This window comes from Oryctolagus cuniculus, chromosome 9 (genome assembly GCF_051225735.1).
Source record: "Oryctolagus cuniculus isolate XC-2025 breed Fujian yellow rabbit chromosome 9, ASM5122573v1, whole genome shotgun sequence".
Lineage (NCBI taxonomy): Eukaryota > Metazoa > Chordata > Mammalia > Lagomorpha > Leporidae > Oryctolagus > Oryctolagus cuniculus.
Window position 1 is genome coordinate 122457320 of NC_142875.1, and position 25291 is coordinate 122482610.

The 25291-nt window shown below is 42.0% G+C and overlaps 1 protein-coding gene across 6 annotated transcripts in view; it reads right to left on the reverse strand.

The window, feature by feature from the left end:
• Positions 1-25291, reverse strand: part of BCAT1 (branched chain amino acid transaminase 1) — a 130837-nt gene that overhangs the window by 38911 nt on the left and 66635 nt on the right. For 5 of the 6 annotated variants that reach the window (XM_051850336.3, XM_070049507.2, XM_008259519.5 and 2 more), the window contains 2 exons: positions 24911-25021; positions 21674-21793 (listed from right to left, as the gene is read on the reverse strand). In XM_051850336.3, coding sequence (XP_051706296.1) covers positions 21674-21793; positions 24911-25021 — 231 coding nt within the window. Of the gene's footprint in view, positions 1-8667; positions 9272-21673; positions 21794-24910; positions 25022-25291 lie in introns of those variants that run through there. The other variant, XM_089303939.1, reaches the window with a different exon arrangement.

A 25291-nucleotide genomic window follows, 5' to 3' on the forward strand; every position in this document is an offset into this window, starting at 1 on the left:
GCGTTCCAATATGGAATGTGGGTATCTCAAGTGAGTTTTAACTGTTGCACCAAACATCTACCTGGAAAAACATAATTTGAACAACCAGCTGTAACACTTTGTAAGGTGGTATCAGCTGGGAATTAAGAAAGGGAAGAACTCAGATCTTAGTCCTTGAAGGCTGAACATATTCTTTGCATCTCTAATGGGCCCCTCTGTTTCAAAGCCTAGCTGTTTCGGACAAGCCAAGTCCTCCAGAAGTGGTAGACTAGAGGAGTGTGCCATTACTACACCTGACTGTGTTGGGTGGGGCACAGCAAGAGCGAGCGAGTTTCGGCTGGACATTAAGATAGCAGACAGGCGGCAGGTGTTAAGCCTAATGGTTAAGATGCCTGCACCCCGGGCCGGCGCCGCGGCTCACTAGGCTAATCCTCTGCCTTGCGGCACCGGCACACCAGGTTCTAGTCCCGGTCGGGGCGCCGGATTCTGTCCCGGTTGCCCCTCTTCCAGGCCAGCTCTCTGCTGTGGCCAGGGAGTGCAGTGGAGGATGGCCCAAGTGCTTGGGCCCTGCACCCCATGGGAGACCAGGACAAGTACCTGGCTCCTGCCATCGGATCAGTGCAGTGCGCCAGCCACGGCGGCCATTGGAGGGTGAACCAACAGCAAAAGGAAGACCTTTCTCTCTTTCTCACTGTCCACTCTGTCAAAAAAAAAAAAAAAAAAAAAAAAAAAGCCTGCACCCCGGATCACAGTGCTAGAGTTCTCTGGTCTTGACTCTGGCTTTCTGCTGATGCAGCTCAGGTTGTTGGGTTCCTGCTGCCCACATGGGAGACCTCGATGGAGTTCCTGCCTCCCACTGCCAGCCTGAGCCCATTCTAGGCGCTTGCAAGCATTCGGAGAGTGAACTAGCAGATGGGAGCTCTTTCTCTGTCTCTCAAATTAAAACAAAGACACAGACAGCATAAATACATCAGAAAGATGGGACAAACTCAGGCACCTGTATCATGCATAACAAAGGCTGAAGACGGCCTTGCCCACAAATACCGAAAAATCACAAGCAATGCAAAAATCACACAAAACCACCCTCTAACACAGCAGCAGTTCTAAGGAGTTGGAGTCACTGGCTTACTAAAGAAGAAAACTGAGACAAAAGTTTTGAGAGAGATGTATTTTAAAGGGGAAGAAGGTCACGGGCAACAAGAAAGCAAGTCAGGAGTATTCAGTTCAGGTCTCGGGATACAAACCAGTCTGCCTGGAGATGGGTAGCGATCTGTCATACAGAGAACCAGGTAAAGGAACCGAAGACACAACTGCAGCTGATCCTGGGTCTGCACTGTTTGCCGAAACTCACTGGAAGTGAACTTCACATTTGTTTCTGAATTTCCATTGCAGCTCTCCCTCCTGCCCAGTGCCTCTCGGTCCCCCTGCCCACTATGAACAACACCCAGATCATGCAGAATCAGAAAGGAAAGAACGTGTGCATGGCGTCATTTGAAAAGCATGCCCGCGGGTTGGCACACAGCACAGCGACCACCAACAGGCAGTCATCAGTCCACAGGCAACAGACGCTTCTGTTTCTTTGCTCATTTGTGTTTGTTCCTTTATGAGGACTGAAGATGGAGTCAAGGACAGGAAGCTTTCAAGCTTCATTGGTGTCTCTTGATATCACTGCTTAGGGAAGCAATCCCCTTAGCAATAATACACAACACCGCCGGGTCCCCCAGCTCTGAAAACACTTGGCTAGCTCACCTCTGAGTTTCTGTGCACCTATCATGAAGAAAGTTCAGTGAGAAGCTGGGCCCTGTGGCATAGTAGGTCAAGCAGTGCCTGTAATATTGGTATCCCACTTGGCTGACTGCCTTTATTCCAATGTCGGCTGCTCCACTTCCAATCCAGCTCTTTGCCACTGCTCCTGGGAGAGCAGCAGAGGATGGCCCAAGTGCTTGGGACACTGCACCCACATAGGAGACCCAGATGAAGCTGCTGGCATTGGCTTGGCCTACCTCTGGCTGTTGTGGCCATCTGGAGAGTAAACAAGGAGATGGAAGATTCTGCCTCTCTCCGTCTTTCCTTCTTTCAAATAAATAAATAAATCCTTAAAAAAATGTAATGATAGTACTTTCATTTCATGGGGGTTTTGAAAGTTAGGGTTATATATTTTTTTAAAAAATCAGTGTAAGGAAGAGTTAAAAAAGACTTTTTAGGGCAGAATTCTGATTCAGCAGGTTAAACCACCATCTGCAACGCTGCCATCTCTTACGGGCACCTGTTTGACTTTAGCTGCTCCACTTACGATCCAGTTCCCTGCTAATGCGCCTGGAAAGGCAGCAGGAGATGGCCCACGGGCTTGGGCCCCTGCTATTCATGTGCTGTCCCTGCTACCCTCTGCTATCCTGACTCAGCCCTGGCTGTTATGGTCATCTGAGAAGTGAAAAACAAAGGATGAAAAATCTTTCTCTCCTTCTCTCTGTGTAATTCTGCCTTTCAAATAAATAAATCTTAAGGAGGAAAAAAAAGGCTTTTCAACACAATTGAGAGGTACGATGGGCTGGGATTTGTCTCGGTAATTTACTTCACTTCCATTCACTGTGGACAAGCTAATAGCATTTTATTGGCTATCATATGAGCATTTGAGACTTTTCTCCCTTGGAATCCATGCATTTATGCAACCTCCATTTTACTAAAATTAGTGACAAAACTCACTATCATGGAAATTTTTCCCGGAGATAAATTTAACCATTTTCATCTTTTTGTGATTTTGACAGGTCAATCTCTATTTATTCCACTAGGTGGTAGTAGAGAGAACACAGAGGGAAAACAGACTAATTCCCATACATTTAATCTGTTTCTTGAAAAGTCTGGATAAACCTTGAAATAACATTTTTATTGTTATCAAAGAAGTAAATTATAAATACGGGTTTTCCAGTGCTGGCAGCAAAGCTGCTTATGTATGCTAACAATTTATTTTCTGAAATTTAAGCACTGTCAACTCCTGTCTTGAAAGGACTTCAAGTACTTGGATGCAGCTTAGTCGCCTACATCCTTAAATGGTTACTTGTATCGATTATCTTTTCATGAAAGAAGCTGGCGATTTTATTGAAAATATTCATACAGCTTCCAGTTTAACAGAAGATCGTTCTAGGCAGGGAGCTTGGTGATTATGTCTATTTCTAGTCTCCGCAATCATTATTTATTGGTTCATTTGTCTTAATCCTCCAATATTATTCAAACCATTATGAACAAAATTCTGTGATGACAGGTCAGACTTCAGATTAAACACAGCAACATTTTCCCGTGTAAGTCGAGAAAATACGAAGCCAACACCTGGGGAATCGCTTCAGTAAGTCTCACTTCCTTATGAACATTCTCATTGATTGACTTCTTACTCTTCTCTACCAGCTTCCTGGACTATTTAGAACCATGAAGAAGTGAAAGGGGCTTTTTAAAAACTCCCAAAAGTAAAAGTATGTAACTTCTCAAGAAACCACAGTGACTTTGAAGTTGAAATGCTGATGTGTCAAAAAGTTTAAAAAGGTTTTTTTTCTACTTCCTAGGCCCTACCTCACAAATAAGTAAATACATGGTTTTTCTTTATTCCACACAGAAGGTTAAGACTCGGGAGTGATGGAAAATAAAGAGACATATCTCAGCAAAAATCACTACTTTCTGGGTCAGTCAGATATCACTTTATAGGAAGGTGAGGATTTCAGAGGTTATTCAAACAACAGCAGAAAGAGCTCCGGGAGCTAAGAAAACACTCTTAGTCTATGATTTGGCCTGAAAAGCAGAGAGAAGCCCAGCAGTATTCGAAGGCTTGGGAATCAGGATGCCCAGGCAGGTACATTAGTAAGACGACTGGGAGTAACAGAAGAACATTTGTCAAAATGTAACTTTAAAACACACACACACACACACACACACACAGAGAGAGAGAGAGAGAGAGAGAAGAGAGAAATCAGTGTGATGACTGTTCTAATACAGTCAGTTTTTTTAAAAAAGGTTATGCAGCCATTGCATATGTATATGATCCAGCACTCCCACGACGAGGTTGCTATCCAAAGGCACTGAAATCAATTTGTCAGAGACATCTAACTCCCATGTTGAGTGCAGCAGTACTCACCACAGCTGTCTATCAACAGATGCACAGATAAAGAACATGCAGTGCCCACACATAGAATACTCCTCAGCCCTAAAAGCAGGTGCAGTTTTGTCAGAGCTGGAGGGCATTATACTAAGTGAAATAAGCTAGGCAGAGAAGCATAGATACCACATGATCTTACTGATATGTGGAATCAAACGTTTGTCTCACAGAAGTTACCCAAGGCTAGGAAGAGTAACACGGGTCAGGGAAGGATACCCACTGACAAACAGGTGCTAAGTTACAGTCAGGAGAAAGACGGGCTGGCGCTCCACTGCACAGCAGAGTGCCTACAGATAACAACAATGGACTGCATATATTTGTTAAAGCTACAGGTGTCAATGTTTTCATCAAGAAGAGATGATACATCTTTAAGGTCATAGCTATGTTCTGAATACGACTTGAATATTGTAACATCTACACCAAGGGAGACATCTCATAGCCCCCATAATGTGTACCACTTGTACTTATCAGTTACAAAGAGATGGTTAAACAGCTGAGTAAGAATTCTAAAATGAGAGGTGTTGGAAGAGAGCCCAGTTACCCATGGAGGAGAGTGGGATGCTGTCACACTCCTGGGGGAGTGAGCACCCCATTTCCTGTGGAGGCAGAGAAAACCCAACAGTCTTAGTGCAAGACTGAAAAAGTTACCTTCTACTACCCATTGCTTTTGGCTCCGGTGATGATCTACAACCCTTATCTCGCGTAGTGCAACAACCCAGGAAGTTAAGAACTATCACTTCCACTTTCACATCGGAGAAACCAAGGCTCAAAATGAGGATTTCAAGTTTTCTACATTCTGCTCTGGATCCAAAGCTATGACACTATATCAAAGTTTTGAAGCAAAACTCCAAAGACGTCCTGACCACAGCAGAGCTCTCTTGGGTTCCCACCTTCTTCCACAACCCCCTCAGACTCTGCACCCCAGGCTCACATCACAGACACCATCCAGGCTCCCCCTCTCCCCTATCTTGATCAGCCTCACTGCAGCACTGCCTCCATCCAAGGAACTCTCATCACCCAGCCACCACCAACTTTGGACTGAATTGTATCCCTCCAAATTCATATGGTGAAGCCCTAACCTTCAATGTGACTGTTGGAGATGAGGCCTTGAAGGAGGGAATTAAGGTTAGATGAGGTCCTCAGGGCAGGACCCTAATCTCCAATACAAATGAGTGCTGTCATTAAAGGATGGAGGAAAGGCGTCACAGACCTCTCCCTTGGGTGCAAAAGCCTTGTGAACATGCAGCAAGAAGCTGGCCATCAACACACCAGGAAGACAGGCTTCCCAGACACCAACCCTGCTGGGACCTTGATCTTGACTTCCAGCCTTCACAACAGTGAGCAAATAAATGCCTGCTGTTTCAGCCTCCAAGGCTGTATACTTGGATGTGGCAAACTAAGACGCACCCACACCTCCTCCTAAATAACACAGACCTTTCAATCTCAGTGGAAATGTCACTCCAGGAAACGATCCCACTGTAACAGGTGAGTATGTGCCATTATAGCATCCTGACCCTCAAGTTCAGGCTAATAAAACACTACCACACTTTTTAACAGACTTAATTAATTCTCTGCCCCTTCATGTGGCACAAGTCCATTTTTGTCTTGTACTTTACACAAGGTTTTTACTAAAGATTCAAATGATCACTCTTATCTTTTAAAGTTCAGTCTTAAAAAAATGTATTTTTTTCATTTAAATGGCAAAGAGACAGAAAGGTATCTCTGATCCACTAATTCACTTCCCAAATGGCTGCAGAAGCCAAGGCTGGGTCAGGCCAAGGCCAGCAACTTAGAATTCAATCTGGGTCTTCCATGTGGGTGGGAGGGATCCAAATATTTGAGCCATCACCTGCTGCAGCCCAGGGCGCAGCTTAGTAGGAAGCTGGAATTCAGAGCAGAGTCAGGACTCCAACACAGGCACTTTGATACAGGATGCAGGTGTCCCACAGGCACCTAACTGATGCATCAAATGTCTACCCACAACCAACCATCTTACGAGTGTACAAAAAACGTTTGTGAAAATACTTGGGAGATTCTCCACCATCCTCTAATTATTTGGGTTAAATAAATACATGTCCAGGGTGGGCATTGTGGTGAAGTGTATTCAGCTGCTGGTTGGGATGCTGGCATCCCCTACTGGAGTGCTGGTTTCAGTCCTGGCTACTCGGGTTTTGGGTCATCTTCCTGCTAATGCCCATGGCAGACAGGAGATGATGGCCCAAGCACTCCTGCCACTCGTATGGGAGACCCAAATGGAGTTCTAGCTCAGGGCTTCTGCAAATAAATTAAGTTTTTCAAAATTCAAAAGTAAAAAGTTTGTATCTGCTGCTAATCCTAATTCGTTGCATTGTTACAATAGAGAAAACATTCCTTTCTCTCGTGCCTGGTTTTCTTCAGTGCCGGCCTCGGGACTTACAAGCAACTGATATATAGTCAATGAAAGCCTATTATCAGGGGCCAGTTTTGGCACAGTGGTTACGATGCCACTAGGAGATCTGCATGTCCTATGACAGTGAGCTATTCTCAGCTCTGTTGCTGATTCCAGCTTCCTGGTAATGCGTACCTGGGAGGAAACAGCACACGGTGGTTCAAGCAGTAGGGTTCCTGCCTCCCACTTGAGAGATTTAAACAAAGCTACTGGCTTCTGCTTTCAGTCCCATTCCCGACTTATGTGGGAATGTGGGGAGGGACCATACCCCTCTCTTTCTCTCTTTCTACTAAATAAATTTTTAAAAACTTACAGGCATGGGGCCGACGCTGTGGCACAGTGGGTTAAAGCCCTGGCCTGAAGCGCCAGCATCCCATGTGGGCGCCGGTTCTAGTCCTGGCTGCTCTGTTTCTGATCCAGCTCTCTGCTATGGCCTGGGAAAGCAGTAAAAGATGACCCAAGTCCTTGGGCCCTGGCACCTACGTGGAAGACTCAGAAGAAGCTCCTGGCTCCTGGCTCTGGATCAGCACAGCTACGGCCATTGCAGCCATTTGGGGAGTGAACCAGCTGACGGAAGACCTCTCTCTCCCTCTCCCTGCTGCTCCTTCTCTCTGTATGTAATTCCGACATTCAAATAAATAAATGTTTAAAAAAAAAGATGACAGTTTGAAGATACCTCAGAAATCTGAATATAGCCCTACCATAAACCCAGCCATCCCAATTTATCCAAGGGAAACTAAATCCGCAAATAAAAGAACGATCTACACCTCAATGTTTATTGCAGCTCAAATCACAATAGCTAAGAAATGGAATCAACCTAAATGCCCATCAACAGAAGACTGGATAAAGAAATTATGGGATATGTACTCCATGGAATACTACACAACAGTAAAAAATAATGAAATCCAGTCATTTGCAACAAAATGGAGGAATCTGAAAAACAGCATACTGAATGAAATAAGCCAGTCCCAAAAGGACAAATATCATATGTTCTCCCTGACCTGCGACAACGAACTGAGCTCCTAAAAGGAAACATGTAGAAGTGAAACTGACACTATGAGAAGCAGTGACTTGATCAGACCTTGTACTGATGGTCAAGGAACAGCTTACTATTTTCTTTTTTTATTTAATACCAATGGTTGAACTCTACTTAACACATAATTCTTCTTAGGTGCTTAAATCCAACTGAAAATTAATACCTGTTAAAATAATACGGAATAAGAGAGGGAGGAGATGTAGAGTTCGGCACACGTTCCCTCAGACTTACACCTAAGGGTAAAGCTAAAAACTTGCCATAGGACTCCAAATCCCATTAAGTTTGCAGGTATCAATGCCATCTTACTAGTTAAAGCAATTATTTTAAGTGTATAAGTGATCATAAAGATGGGAATAAGTGTCAAAGGGATCATATAAATAAGACCAAGTGTCTGGTACTAATAATAGATAGAATTAAAAAGGAGAAAATAATCCAACATGGGAAGCAGGCCACACAGCAGACTCATAGAATGACAAATGTACTAATCAGCACTCTGGCCTCAGAAAAAGCCCTTAAGGCATTCGGAGTCTGGCTTTTAAAAAGCCCATGAGAGCATTTCAAGCATAGAAAGCCAGGACTGTGGCAAAAAAATGACCTACATGAAGGTCTCTGTGAGTGAGATCCCAGTGGAAAGAAGGGGCCATCAAAGAAAGAGATACCTTTCTCTGAAGGGAGGAGAGAACTTCCACTTCAGTTATGGCCCTGTCTAAATAATGTTAGAGTTTGTGGATTCAAGAGGCTTCCATAGCCTTGGCAGCTCATGACAAGATGGTCAGGTGATTACTTATGTCATAAATAAGAGTGTCAATTGTTAAGTCAACAACAGGAGTCACTGTGCACTTGCTCCACATGTAGGACTTCTGCCCTTAATGATTTGTACTATGAGAATTAACAGTAAAACTAGTACTCAAACAGTACTTTATACTTTGTGTGTCTGTGTGGGTGCAAACTGTTGAAATCTTTACTTAGTATAGAGTTGCTCTTTTGCATATAAAGATAATTAAAAATGAATCTTAATGAAGAATGGGATGGAAGAGGGAGTAGGAGGTGGGATGGTCTGGGGGTGGGAGGGCAGGTATGGGGGAAAGAACCACTATAACTCAAAAGCTGTACCTATGAAATTTATATTTATTAAATAAAAGCTTTCTTAAAAAAATAAAAAGAAGGTACCCACTGACAGAAGCCAGGATAGTAACAAGCTGATAAACAAGTAAAATCAATGAGACTCTAAAAAAGAGACAATATTTGATGACACTAAAATGGTAACAGAGCTATGCAAATGAAAATCCTGTTGATCAACAGTGGAATGAATATATCAAATGGGTCTGCAACAATGCATTAAAGATGTGGACAACATCCCCATCAGTAATTATAAATTGTGGCTAGGCTAAGTCATTGCCATACCTGCTCAGATTCTTCTGCTTACTAAATTGAAAGGACTGTGATATGTATATGTATATATATGCATAAATAAAGACAGTGAGTAAATAGAATTGTTTTCATGGGAATTACTGTGATTATAGGTTAAATTTTATGTGCAACATAACGACTTCAGAGTGACAAAAGAAAAGGAGGGGCTGGAGCTGTGGCGTAGCAGGTAAAGCTGTCGCCTGCTGTGTCGGCATCACATACGGCCATGGGTTTGAGTCCCAGCTGCTCCACTTCCGATCCAGCTCTCTGCTGTGGCCTGGGAAAGCAGTATAAGATGGTCCAAGTCCTTGGGCCCCTGCATCCACATGGGAGACCCGAAAGAGGCTCCTGCTTCCCGGCTTCAGATCTGCCCAACTCTGACCATTGTGACCATTTGCAGAGTGAACCAGCAGATGGAAGATCTTTCTTTCTCCATGCCTTTGCCTCTACCTCTCTACAATTCTGCCTTTCAAATAAATCTTAAAAAAAAAAAAAAAAAAAAAAAAGGGAATGAAAGTCACCTCTGAGCAACAGACATGCCCTTGAGCCCTGTGGGATGAAAGAGCAATGCAAGTGTAGACCAGGCGGGGCCCAATACTCAGATCTCCGTTCAATCACAACGCGGCAGCAACTCTAATGAGAAGCTCCATGCTGAAAGATCTGCCAGGAAGTTGCAACTGGGAAAAACTGTCTATGTAAGATGATTTACATGTCTGCATAATTCAAATTATATCTTGTACATCAAAGCCGGGATTAACCCAACATAACACTGCTTCTCCACTTGAGCTCAACTCTTGAACAGAAACAATCCAACTGGAGGAGTAAGAAATGAGTGGACGACGAGAAATGAGTCAACTCCCACAGTAGCCAAGGTCACCTGTCTTATTTCCTGGAAGCTTGTGGGTCAGCCTAAGGACTGATCAATGGTGCTGGGTGCTCCTGAGAGAATGCACACTGTCCCTAACATCAGACTGAGTCCTTTTCAATGACACTTACTGCCAGCCCAGATATAGCTTAGTGTTGTCTTGCTCTACTACTTTTCGTGGGAAACAGTGTGACTGAGATATGAGGGAAAGGCGGAAGGAGGCTAAGAGCAATGATCAACAGGAATTTCATTGTAGTTGCGCAGTTTTGCTATTGGCTGTGGTCAAGGCACCTCTATTCTTACCAGAATCACAGAGGGAAGAAAAGTCTGTATCTGTGTGTTTGTGCCTTCAAATCACATACCTGCATAGAGTTACTGAACCAGGCAAGGTTGGATGAAATGGATGGCTTAATATCAGTAAACTCGGGTCTAGCGGTGCTGGGTTTCCAGTATTGAACCTGTCAGTCATATAATTCTAGCTTTTCCTCTGGTCAAGTGAAAATCTGGAAATCGTTCATGTAAGTGTGCTGTGTGTAAATATTATTTCAGGTTTTATCCTAATTTCTAACTGATACCTAATCATCAGTTCATTGAAACACTCCAACTTTTATTTTCTATGTGGTTATCAATCTATAAATAAATGTCAGAAGATATTGATTCAAATGATACTGAAATTCCTCTTTAAAAATGTTTTATTTTTTTATTTACTTATTTCAGAGATAGACAGAGAGAGCTCCCATTCACCAGTTCATCTCCTCAGTGTCCACAGTGGCCTGCGGCTGTGGCCTGGGGATTCAGTCAAGGTCTCAGCTAGCTGAGCCATTAGCACTGCCTCCCAGGGTCTGCAGCAGCAGGAAGCTGGATAAGGAGCCAGTGTGCTGACTTCAAGTCATGTTCTCTGATATGGGACGTGGGCATCCTAACAGGAATCTTAACTGGTAGGCTCAACTCGCGTCCTTAAGATGATTCTTTATTTTTTTATTTTTATTTTTATTTTTATTTTATTTATTTATTTTTTTTTGACAGGCAGAGTGGACAGTGAGAGAGAGAGAGAGAGAAAGGTCTTCCTTTGCCGTTGGTTCACCCTCCAATGGCCGCCGCTGCAGCCGGCGCACCGCGCTGATCCGATGGCAGGAGCCAGGATCCAGGTGCTTTTCCTGGTCTCCCATGGGGTGCAGGGCCCAAGCACTTGGGCCATCCTCCACTGCACTCCTGGGCCACAGCAGAGAGCTGGCCTGGAAGAGGGGCAACCGGGACAGAATCCGGCGCCCCGACCGGGACTAGAACCCGGTGTGCCGGCGCCGCAAGGTGGAGGATTAGCCTATTGAGCCACGGCGCCGGCCCAAGATGATTCTTTAATATAAGAACTTTTTGATAATGTGAATGATTTTATCCTCTAAGCTTTTCACAAGGGATTTATGTAAATTAACATCCAAATAACTGCATGGATTTAAATGTTTATATTATACCACACACAAGTCACACATTTCATGTTGGTAATTATCAGGTATTAATGTGTATATTTATATATTGATATTTAGTACTGTGTTTAAGAATGGGAGTGCAGGGGTGAGAATTATGACAGAGTGGGTTAAACTGACACCTACAATGCCGGCATCCCAGGTGGGCACAGGTTCAAGTCCCAGCTGCACCACTTGTGATCCAGCTCCCTGCTAATGCCCCTGGAAAGCAGTGGAGGATGGCCAGAATGCGCGGGCCTCTGTCACTCATGTAGACTTTAAAGTCCAAAAGCACAATTCAATATTAAGCTGACAGAGTACAGCTGATAAAGAACCACTTGGCAGGCATTTGTGGTAAAAGATTCTGGAACGTGAGTGGGCATCATAACCACTACGGGATCTAGCTGATCAGAATCTTTGGGGAGGGGCCAGTGTGTGGCATTGCGGGTTAAGCCATTGTCATCAGTGCCAGCATCCCAAAGAGGTACCAGCTTGAGTCCCAGCAGCTCCACATAGGATCCAGCTCCTTGCTAATGTGCCCGGGAAGGCAGCGGAGGATGGTGTAAGTCCTTGGGCCACTGCACCCACATGGGAGACCTGGAATAAGCTCTGGGCTCCTGGCTTTGGCCTGGCCCAGCTCTAGCTATTGTGGCCACTTGGAGAGTGAACCAATGAACAGAAGATCTCTCTGTCTCTCCTCCTTGTCTCTGTAACTCTCCCTCTCAAATAAATAAATTAAAAAAAAAACCCTCTGGGGAATGGGTTCAACAGATTTATTTTAAGTAACACCTGGGTGGTTCAGATACAAACAGCTAGGGGATCCCTAATGGAGGATTACTGGGGCAGGTATTTGTGACACAGCTGGTTAGGCTGCCACTTGGGATGCCCACGCCCCTTATTGGAGCATCATTCTAAGTATTGGCTATTCAACACTTCCAATCCACCTTCTTACCAATGTGCCTGCACCCCTGCCACCACAGGGGAGACCTGGAGGAGTTCCTAGCTCCTGGCTTCAGCCTGGACTAACCTGAGCAGTTGCAGACATTTGTCTGCACCAGTGGATGAAAGATCTCTCTCTCTCTTTCAAAGTAGATAAATTATTTTTAAAATAGGATTTTTGTGACTTGTAGGCTAGATTTAAAAACTCAGAGCTGAGATCCTGTCTATCTGTAGATTATAATATTTAAGGAGGCTAAAGATTTATTAAATTATAGAATTAGAAAACTTCAGAACATGTTTCATAAACAGTGACACAAAAATTCTAGACAAAATATTAGCAAACTAAATATAAAGATATATTCACAATTATCGAGTAGAATTTAGCTCAGCATCCTTTAAGGCTTATTTAACATTCAAAATTGAACTAATTTAATATAATTCATTAATAATGAAATAAAGGATGAAAGTCACATAATTAAGTCAAAAGATTCAGAGGAAAAACAATGAACAAAATCCATTATGCACCCATGACCAAGACTCAACAAACTAAACACAGAGGACTCAGATCCTGGATTGGTACCATGTCTCAGAGTAACTAAAGTGCTTTGAGATTCATCACAATGTTTCAACCAACTTTAAAAACCACTTCTTCCTAGGATACTCAACAAAATTAAAATGCCAAAAACCTAAGGAAGTAGATGACTTTTCAACTGCCTTAGTTATTCAAAGTTTATTAGGGAGATGGTAATTTATTATTTAGATTTATTATTTAGATTCTTTTTAAGTTGTTAGCTGAAAGCTGAGATAGGAAGATGGTGGAGTGGGGAGGGGGAGAAAAGGAGATATATAATATATATATATATATATATATATATAGAGAGAGAGAGAGAGAGAGAGAGAGAGAGAGAGAGAGAAACAGATACTCACATACACTGTCTCACTCCCCAAACACCCCCCCAATGGCTAGCACTGGGATGGAGTCAAAACCAGGAGCCTGGAACTCAATCCAGGTCTTTCACATGGTTGGCAGGGACTCAAAAACCTGAGCCAACACCACTGCTTCCCTGGGTCTGCATTAGCAGGAAGCTGGAGTCAGGAGCCAGAGCCAGGAATTAAAGCGAGATGCTGTAATGTGGGACGTGGTCATTTTAACTACTAGGCTAAACACACATTTCTTATCATCTAGAGTCTTTGAAGTCTATTAAAAAGCATTAAAGAATGTCACAGGTCCATTTAGGTATTTATTCCTTGTTTATTATGTATTTCCCTACTTTAAAAAAGATTTATTTACTTGAAAGGCAGAGTAACAGAGAAAGAGACAAGGAGGTAGAAGGAAGTGGGGAGAGATGCAGGAATGGAAAGTGAGAGCTACAGAGATAGCTTCCAATAGCTGGTTCACTCTCCAAAAGTCTGTAATAGTCTGTAAAAGTCTGTGGGCTAGGCTGAAGCCAGAAGATATGAACTCCATCCTGGTCTCTCACACAGGTGGTAAAGGCCCAAGGACTTGGGCAATCTTCTATTGTGTTCTCAGATGCATTAGTAGGTCGCTGGATGGGCAGTGGAGAAGCTGGGATTCCAGCGCTTGGATATGGGATGCTGATGTTCCAAGTGGTGGCTTAACCCACTACACCATAATGCTGGCTCCTACTCTATGCACCCAAACAACCTAGTAGAAAACTCAGTAGCCACACAATAATACACCTGAGAAAAAAAATGGTTAGACGGCAACAAAAAAGCTCATTTCACACTCCCAGTTCCTAATTTTTGTCACATACTCCACCCTCTTCACCTGCTGCCCACATTCAACCTCCTCCTTTCATCATCCCTTTGCTTCAGCTACCCAGTAGATACAAGAGAGAAGTGACAGGGCCTTTATACAACACACTCACCAACACAAACGGCCTTGCCCTGTCTGCAAGCATACCCATGCCCACGCCTCCTTGGAGCTGGGGCACCCAACCAGAACATCTACAGAAAGATGTTACCAGCACGTTGTTTAAACCTGGCCTTCTAGTTCTTTAAGTTCCTTCCCAAACTCAAACTGTGAACTGGATTTTTTGCATTTTCTGTATAGAAAATGAGCCCTAAATTCCCAGTCTTTACCAAAGTAACTCTAAGACTTCAAGAAAATGAACATAGGGGCGGAGCCAAGATGGCGGAATAGTGAGGGCGCGCACCGATAGTCCGGGAAAATTTAGTTTAATAAAAGTGGAGTTACGGTAGTCTCAGAAAAAGGATCAGGAAAAAATTGCAGAGGAAACTCTTCCGGATCTAGTGGCTGTGATCTGGAGGACCTACGGGGAGTGCAAGGTCGCAAACCACGCGGAAGCCGAGCTGCGGGAGCCGTAGGGTCTGCGCGCCAGTGTGGGAAGGGGAGTGGATGTGATACAGACGACCAGCGGGGAGAGCAGGGACGCCCAGGGCTCTGAGTCCAAACATTGGCGCTGGAAGGGGAGGTGAGCTCAGTAACCCGAGACATTGGCGGGGAAACGGTGGTCAGAATCTAGAGGGAAGCGGACTTGAGGTGGGAAAGTTTACCAGACTGACTACAGGAGAGAAGGAAAAAAAAAAAAAAGGTGGGGGGGTACTGGTACAGACCAGTTTCTCTCTCTGCCAACCTTGCAAAGGCCAGCTAGAGACAAACAGAAGGTCCCACTCTGGATATACATAACAAAAGGGAAGAGCTAAGGAACTGAGGCACTACAATTCAGTAGCCTAGGCAACCAGTGGGAGTCCGCAGGAGAAACTGAGCCCACACAGACTCTTTGGGTAGAAGCCAGAGATCGGAAGCTAAATACCATCAATTCTGCTCAGCCTTGCAGTATTACTTACCTCCTGAATAAAAAAATAAAATAAAATAAATAAATAAATAAAAAGAGAGAGATTTACCACGCATAACCTGAGGGTGTCACCTTTGCACACCCGTAACCCGGAACAACCAAGCAGAACTCTCAGGCCACACCCATCTCAAGCCTCCAAGGCTCTTCCAAGCCAAGATTATGAAGATGATGAGATAGAAGAAATGCAAGATACGGATTTCAAAAAATTTATGATAAGAACATTTAGAAGTTTTCAAAAGCAAATCCTTGAACTACAGAAATCCTTATTGGACTGGATTGAAAATCTCTCTCACGAAAATGAAATTTTAAGGAAGAATCAAAATGAAACGCAGAAACTAGTAGAACAGGAAAGTGTGATAGTGAAGAGAAATCAAAATGAAATGAAGAGCTCAATAGATCAAATGACAAACACATTAGAAAGTCTTAAAAACAGAGTCAGTGAAACAGAAGAGAGAATACTGGACTTAGAAGACAGAGCACAGGAAAACATACAGTCAAACCAAAGAAAAGAAGAGGAAATTAGAAATCTAAATAATATTGTTGGGAATCTACAGGATACTATTAAAAAAAAAACAACATTCGAGTTCTAGGAGTTCCTGAAGGCATGGAAAGAGAGAAAGGATTAGAAGGCCTTTTTAGTGAGATACTAGCAGAGAACTTTCCGGGTTTGGAGAAGGACAGAGACATCCTAGTACGGGAAGCTCATAGAACCCCCAGTAAACATGACCAAAAGAGATCCTCACCACGACACGTTGTAATTAAACTTACCACAGTGAAACATAAAGAAAAGATCCTAAAATGTGCAAGAGAGAAACGTCAGATTACTCTCAGAGGATCTCCAATTAGACTCAGAGCAGACTTCTCATCAGAAACACTACAGGCTAGGAGGGAATGGCGAGACATAGCACAGGTGCTAAGAGAGAAAAATTGCCAGCCCAGAATATTATATCCTGCTAAGCTCTCATTTGTGAATGAAGGTGAAATAAAGACCTTTCATAGCAAACAGAAATTGAAAGACTTTGCCGCCACTCGTCCGGCCCTGCAAAAGATACTTAAAGATGTGCTACACTCAGAAACACAGAAACATGGCCATCAATATGAAAGAAGGTAAAGGAAGAAAACCTACCAGTAAAAGAGCATGGGAACCTCAAAACATATACTAGAAAATATCTCCAGGAAAATGGCAGGGCAAAGTCACTATGTATCAATAGCCACATTAAATGTTAATGGACTTAACTCTTCAGTTAAAAGACACCTATTGGCTGATTGGCTTAAGAAACCAAAGCCAACTATTTGTTGCCTACAAGAAACACATCTCTCTAACAAAGATGCAAGCAGACTGAAAGTGAAAGGTTGGAAAAAGATATTCCATGCCAACAGAAACCAAAAAAAAGCAGGTGTAGCCATATTAATATCAGACAAAATAAACTTTAATACAAGAACTGTTAAGAGAGACAAAGAGGGGCACTATATAATGATTAAGGGTTCAATTCAACAGGAAGATGTAACTACTATAAATGTATATGCACCTAATTACAGGGCACCGGTCTATTTAAAAGATATGTTAAGGGACTTAAAGGGAGACTTAGATTCCAATACAATAGTACTGGGGGACTTTAATACTCCACTCTCAGAAATAGACAGATCATCCGGACAGAAGATCAACAAGGAAACAGCAGATTTAATCGACACTATTGCCCAAATGGATCTAACAGGTATCTACAGAACTTTCAATCCTACATCTAAAGACTTTACATTCTTCTCAGCAGTGCATGGAACCTTCTCTAGGATTGATCACATACTAGGCCATAAAGCAAATCTCAGCAAATTCAAAAGAATTAAAATCATACCATGCAGCTTCTCAGACCACAGCCGAATGAAGCTGGAAATTAGCAAATCAGGAAACCCTAGAAAGTATGCAAACACATGGAGACTGAACAACATGCTCCTGAATGAACACTGGGTCATTCAAGAAATCAAAAACTTTTTGGAAGTAAATGAGGATAACAACACAAAATATCAAAACTTATGGGATATGGCAAAAGCAGTATTGAGAGGCAAGTTTATAGCAATAGGTGCCTATATCAAGAAATTGGAAAGGTACCAAATAAATGAGCTTTAAGTGCATCTCAAGGACCGAGAAAAACTGCAGCAAACCAGACCCAAATCTAGTAGGAGAAGAGAAATAATTAAAATCAGAGAAGAAATCAACAGGATTGAATCAAAAAAAAAATTACAAAAAATCAGCCAAGCGAAGACCTGGTTTTTTGAAAAAATAAACAAAATTGACACCCCATTGGCCCAACTAACTAAAAAAAGAAGAGAAAAGACCCAAATCAATAAAATCAGAGATGAAAAAGGGAACGTAACAACAGACACCACAGAAATAAAAAGAATCATCAGAAATTACTACAAGGACTTGTATGCCAGCAAACAGGGAAACCTATCAGAAATGGATAGATTCCTGGACACATGCAATCTACCTAAATTGAACCAGGAAGACATAGAAAACCTAAATAGACCCATAACTGAAACAGAAATTGAAACAGTAATAAAGGCCCTCCCAACAAAGAAAAGCCCAGGACCAGATGGATTCACTGCTGAATTCTACCAGACATTTAAAGAAGAACTAATTCCATTTCTTCTCAAACTATTCAGAACAATCGAAAAAGATAGAATCCTCCCAAATTCTTTCTATGAAGCCAGCATCACCTTAATCCCTAAGCCAGAGAAAGATGCAGCACTGAAAGAAAACTATAGACCAATATCCCTGATGAACCTAGACGCAAAAATCCTCAATAAAAATCTCGCCAATAGAATACAACAACACATCAGGAAAATCACCCACCCAGACCAAGTGGGATTTATCCCTGGTATGCAGGGATGGTTCAACATTCGCAAATCAATCAATGTGATTCACCACATTAACAGACTGCAGAAGAAAAACCATATGATTATCTCAATAAATGCAGAGAAAGCATTCGATAAAATTCAACACCCTTTCATGATGAAAACTCTAAGCAAATTGGGTATAGAAGCAACATTCCTCAATACAATCAAAGCAATTTATGAAAAACCCATGGCCAGCATCCTATTGAATGGGGAAAAGTTGGAAGCATTTCCACTGAGATCTGGCACCAGACATGGATGCCCACTCTCACCACTGCTATTTAACATAGTTCTGGAAGTTTTGGCCAGAGCCATCAGACAAGAAAAAGAAATTAAAGGAATACAAATTGAGAAGGAAGAAGTCAAACTATCCCTCTTTGCAGACGATATGATTCTTTACTTAGAGGATCCAAAGAACTCTACTAAGAGACTATTGGAACTCATAGAGGAATTTGGCAAAGTAGCAAGGTATAAAATCAATGCACAAAAATCAACAGCCTTTGTATACACAAGCAATGCCACGGCTAAGAAAGAACTGCTAAGATCAATCCCATTCACAATAGCTACAAAAACAATCAAATACCTTGGAATAAACTTAACCAAGGACGTTAAAGATCTCTACAATGAGAATTACAAAATCTTAAACAGAAGAGGATATCAAAAAATGGAAAAATCTTCCATGCTTATGGATTGGAAGAATCAACATCATCAAAATGTCCATTCTCCCAAAAGCAATTTATAGATTCAATGCAATACCAATCAAGATACCAAAGACATTCTTCTCAGATCTAGAAAAAATGATGCTGAAATTCTTATGGAGGCACAAGAGACCTCGAATAGCTAAAGCAATCTTGTACAACAAAAACAAAGCCAGAGGCATCACAATACCAGATTTCAGGGCATACTACAGGGCAGTTGTTATCAAAACAGCATGGTACTGGTACAGAAACAGATGGATAGACCAATGGAACAGAATTGAAACACCAGAAATCAACCCAAACATCTACAGCCAACTTATATTTGATCAAGGATCTAAAACCAATTCCTGGAGCAAGGACAGTCTATTCAATAAATGGTGCTGGGAAAACTGGATTTCCACGTGCAGAAGCATGAAGCAAGACCCCTACCTTACACCTTACACAAAAATCCACTCAACATGGATTAAAGACCTAAATCTATGACCTGACACCATCACGTTATTGGAGAACATTGGAGAAACCCTTCAAGATATTGGCACAGGCAAAGAATTTCTGGAAAAGACCTGGGAGGCACAGACAGTCAAAGCCAAAATCAACTATTGGGATTGCATCAAATTGAGAAGTTTCTGTACTGCAAAAGAAACAGTCAGGAGAGTGAAGAGACAACCAACAGAATGGGAAAAAATATTTGCAAACTATGCAACAGATAAAGGGTTAATAACCAGAATCTACAAAGAGATCAAGAAACTCCACAAAAACAAAACAAACAACCCACTTAAGAGATGGGCCAAGGACCTCAACAGACATTTTTCAAAAGAGGAAATCCAAATGGCCAACAGGCACATGAAAAAGTGTTCAAGGTCACTAGCAATCAGGGAAAAGCAAATCAAAACCACAATGAGGTTTCACCTCATCCCGGTGTGAATGGCTCACATACAGAAATCTACCAACAACAGATGCTGGCGAGGATGTGGGGAAAAAGGGACACTAACCCACTGTTGGTGGGAATGCAAACTGGTCAAGCCACTATGGAAGTCAGTCTGGAGATTCCTCAGAAACCTGAAGATAACCCTACGGTTCAACCCATCCATCCCACTCCTTGGAATTTACCCAAAGGAATTTAAATTGGCAAACAAAAAAGTGGTCTGCACCCTAATGTTTATTGCAGCTCAATTCACAATAGCTAAGACCTGGAACCAACCTAAATGCCCATCAACAGTAGACTGGATAAAGAAATTATGGGATATGTACTCTTTAGAATACTATACCACAGTAAAAAACAATGAAATCCAGTCATTTGCAACAAAATGGAGGAATCTGGAACACATCATGCTGAGTGAAATAAGCCAGTCCCAAAGGGACAAATATCATATGTTCTCCCTGATCAGTGACAACTGACTGAACACCAAAAAGGAAACCTGTTGAAGTGAAATGGACACTATGAGAAACGGTGACTTGATCAGCATAGCCCTGACTGTTAATGAACAACTTAATACGTTATCCTCGTAGTATTTTTTTGTCTGTTCTACTTAATATGACTGGTTTAATTCTGTTATTAATACACAGTTATTCTTAAGTGTTGAAATTTAACTGAAATGTGATCCCTGTTAAATATAAGAGTGGGAATAAGAGTGGGAAGAGATGTACAATTTGGGACATGCTCAAACTGACTTGCCCCAAATGGTAGAGTTAGAAACATACCAGGGGATTCCAATTCAATCCCATCAAGGTGGCATGTACCAATGCCATCTCACTAGTCCAAGTGATCAATTTCTGTTCACAATTGATCATAATGAAAGGACTAAGAGTCAAAGGGAGCACATAAACAAGTCTAGTGCCTGCTAATACTAACCGATAGAATAAATAAAGGGGAGAGCAATCCAACATGGGCAGCGAGATACACAGCAGACCCATAGAATGGCAGATGTCCTAAACAGCACTCTGGCCTCAGAATCAGCCCTAAAGGCATTCGGATCCAGCTGAAATGCCCATGAGAGTATTTTAGGCATGGAAAGCCAAGACACTCTGGAAAAAAAAAAAAAAAAAAAAAAACCTAAATGAAAGATCTCCGTGAGTGAGATCCCAGTGGAAAGAATGGGTCATCAAAGAAGGAGGTACCTTTCTCTGAAGGGAGAAGAGAACTTCCACTTTGACTATGACCTTGTCTAAATAAGGTAAGAGTTGGTGAACTCAAAAGGCTTCCATAGCCTTGGAAACTCATGACTGGAGCATAGGGAGATTACTGATGCCATAAACAGGAGTGTCAATTTGTAAAGTCAACAACAGGAGTCACTGTGCACTTACTCCTCATGTAGGATCTCTGTCCTTAATGTGCTGTACATTGAGATTTAATGCTATAACGAATACTCAAACAGTATTTTTCACTTTGTGTTTCTATGTGGGTGCAAACTGTTGAAATCTTTACTTAATGTATACTAAACTGATCTTCTGTATATATAGAAAATTGAAAATTAATCTTGATATGAATGGAAGGGGAGAGAGAGCAGGAAAGGGGAGGGTTGTGGGTGGGAGGGAAGTCATGGGGGGTGCAATGTAATCCATAAGCTGTACTTCGGAAATCTATATTCATTAAATAAAAGTTAAAAAAAAAAAAAGAAAATGAACATAAAAATGAGCGGCCCTCTCTTCCCCAAGTTTCAAAACCATTAACCACTTTTCCTCGGGGCAGTGTTGTCCTTGTAAACTGCAGAATGATTATTAGTTTTGACTCGTTGGCAAACAGCACAGTCTCACTCATTTACTCATCTACATACTGTCTAAGGCGGCTTTGGTATTACAATGGCTGAGATGAGTAATTGCGACAGACACTGTATGGCCCCAAAAGCCTAAAACAGGTGCTACCCCTACTGGTGATAATCAGGAGAAAGAAATAATTAATGTGCCTGTTGTGGGCTATTTATCTACACACTACTACTAATTTCAAACAACCCTCCACCAGACTACACCGAATAGGGAGCCAGCCTGTACCTCAGTTCCGATGAAGGCAGGACGAATATATAGACTGGCAGATGTTGAATAAGGGACCCACTCTTGATCTAATTTCACAAGTTGTTGAATACACTCCAAAAGCTCTTCCTTATCAAATCCCTGGAAGAGTGAAAAGCACAGCAAATGAGAAATTTTCTCTTACTATAGCATTATAGTCAGTGTGATCAAGGAAGCTTTTAGACTATTAAAATTGTAACAACAAAACCAAGCAAAATTATTTTTCTGTTACTGATTATTCCCCAAACAACAAGCAGAAATATATAAGCTCCATAAGAAAAATGAGAAATTAGATCCCCACCTATTACCATACTTGCAAATCAATTACAATTAGAATGTCTTTCATAAAAAAATCATAAAATATCTCTGTGAACTTCAGGTTTGAAAGGATTCTCAAAAAAAAAAACTGTACAACAAAAGTTATGAAGGAAATAAATACAATTTGACTATTTTCATCAAAAAATCTAAAGCAACAAACTGGGTGAAGTTACTGGTAACATACATACAACCAATACATCACTATACAATCAGTATATGTTAAGGTATCCTAAAAATCAGCAAAAGAGATAACCTTACAGTTAAGTGAAAAAGCAAAGAGCGGTTTATTTCTTAGCAGACAACCTTTTTCATATATTTGATGGGTGACAGCTTAAAAATAAGTTAAGTCTGGGGCTGGCACTGTGGTGCAGCAGGGTAAAGCCCTGGCCTGAGGCGGCAGCATCCCATATGGGCACCAGTTCTAGTCCCGGCTGCTCCTCTTTCTATCCAGCTCTCTGCTGTGGCCTGGGATAGCAGTAGAAGATGGCCCAAGTCCTTGGGCCCCTGCACCCAAGTGGGAGACCCAGAAGAAGATCCTGGCTCCTGCCTTCGGATCGGCGCAGCTCTGGCCATTGCAGCCATCTGGGGAGTGAACCAGAGGATGGAAGACCTCTCTCTGCCTCTACCTCTCTTTTAAAAAAATTTATAATCATTAAATAAATGAAAACAGATTTTTGTAAAAATGAAGAGTACGAATGGGAGAGGGAGAAAGGAGGGTAGGATGGGAAGTATCACTATGTTCCTAAATCTGTGTACATGAAATACATGAAACTTATATAACTTCAATAAATTTTTTAAAAAATTAAAAAACAATTGATACTAGGAAAAATCAAAAGATTTTACATTAATTTCCTTTATGCTACTATACTTCAAAAAATTTGAAAACTTTTTTCATAATTACAAGACTACAATTACAAACCTAACTACAAGATAAAATTAGGGGCCAGCACTGTGGTACAAAGAGGTAAGCTGCCCTTGCAATGAGGGCATCCTGTATTAGAGAAAGCTTTGAATCTAACTTACTGCTTATTTGCCTCGGAAGGCAGCAGAAAACGCTGCAAAATCTCAGGTCCCTGTCATCCATGTGGGAGACCAGGAAGGAGCTCGTGGTTCCTGGCTGGCCTGGTGTTGAGCTGGCTGTTGCAGTCATTTGGAGAGTCAATCAGTGGATGGAAAAAACCTTCTATCTTTCCCTCTCACTCTGTGCCTCTACCTTTCAAATAAGTAAGTCATCATAAGAAATGGTAAGTGATTGGCCTGGCGCTGTGGCATAGCAGGTAAAGCTGCCACCTGCAGTGCTGGCACTGGTTGGAGAGCCGGCTGCTCCACTTCCAATCTAGCTGTCTGCTATGGCCTGGGTGAGCAGTAGGAGATGGCCCAAGTCCTTGGGCCCCCACACCCACATGGGAGACCAGGAAGAAGCTCCTGGTTCCTGGCTTCAGATCAGTTCAGCTCTGGCCGCTGTGGCCATCTGGGGAGTGAACCAGCAGATGGAAGACCTCTTTCTTACTCTCTCTCTCTGCCTCAGCCTCTCTGTAACTCTACCTTACAAATAAAATAAATAAATCTTCTTAAAAAATAGTAAGCGATAAGCTTATTTTGTGACAGAAACAAAAATCTTGAATTTCATGCACATGAGGGATCATGGAAAATTTATCTCATGAAAAAACTATGCATGGATTTCAGAATGTTTTTGCACCAAAATTAATCTTCTCTATTTGCTATGGTCTGTAAAGGATTTGGCTCCCCAAACTCATAGACATTGAAACGCCAAAGTCTCACATTAGTGGCTATTGGATTAAAGCCAATGGTTGATGGATTACAGTGGAGACTTGATCCAATTTCAGTGTCTGAAGGCGAGGATTTAGGGATGTGGTTGGATTGGATCAGGTTGCCAGGGTGGAGCTCTATGGTCAACCCACGACAGTATACGAGGAGAGAACATACAGAGGGCAGAGGACTAGCGAGCTCCCTGTGTCGGTCTGCTTCCTGGTTCCAGGGAATACGGCCTCCGCTGGCCTGCAGCAGATGCTGACCCAATGGGGCCATGCAATCTTAGATGGTGAACCTCCAATCTGCTAGTCAAATAAGCCTCCTTCCTAGGAAGCTCCTCTCGGGAATTTTAGTTAAGCCATGAAAAGCTGACTGAAGTGTTTTTAATTCTTTTTCTACAAACCTTTGAAAATACCCTCACATCATTGTGCATAAAGGAGGGAGGTAAAGCCTGAATTACAAACATAAGCAGGAAAAGGAACAGCCTGGCTAAAAAAAGAGCCATTTCCTTGGATTTAGCTGTACCCAGACTTCTTCGACGCACAGCTTGGGCCTGGAGGTCAGAAACACAGAACACGTAACAGGAGAGAAGGGCATTTTTCAGTGGAAAAAGATCACCAAAACAACCTGAGACACTTCTTACCTAGATGTGAGCCTTAGGGGGTTGCATCTAATAAACTTTATAATCAATTCTGCTCCCTAACAATGCTATGGTCAGGATCCAAAGACCGTATAGAAGTCTTTTATAATATCTGTTTTAAATATCAAAACAAAATTTAAGATAAAAATAATTAAATCACTTTATATCGTTAATACCTAAAGCAATTAGACAAAACACCCCTACGATATCTGTGTTGCACAGATTTTGCATTTTCTACATTAAAATTTCATATGGTCCTGAGATCTCCTTATTTTTCTTATCCTGTATCACTCATATACACATTAATCTCCCCAGATACTCACAAAGAAATAGAAATACGGAATTGTTAAGTGGTGTTGATGATTTCCTTGCAAAACAGTTAAGAAAGAGTGTCAATGATCACACAGTTGGTACAGAACATTAGTCTCATTAATCAGAAATGAGAAATCCACGACCTTTAGCGAATCACAAAAACTAAATTTACCTACCGGCAACGTTGTCCTCACAGCCGATCGGAGCATTCTATCCATGTTGAGATTGGGTCTGAACAATCGGATCTTATTATCTACTCCTCGGAACGCCTTCAATCCTTCAAACAACTAGAGATATAAGAGAAATTCGTGAAAACAATGCCCGTGTGCAGCAGGCTGACTGTTCTATGGGCACTCATCTCACTCATCCCGAGAAGCTGTTGACATTGATCTGAACTTGATATTATTACTCTTAGCAAGAGAACAGTAAAACCTGCCCACTCACAGAGCATGAATTAACTGTCTCTCGACAACACACAGACACCAAAGCCTCCACGTCACTCAGCTGCCCTCAGCCTGCGAAACTGTCCATTTCCTTTAATTTCATGCAGCTCATTC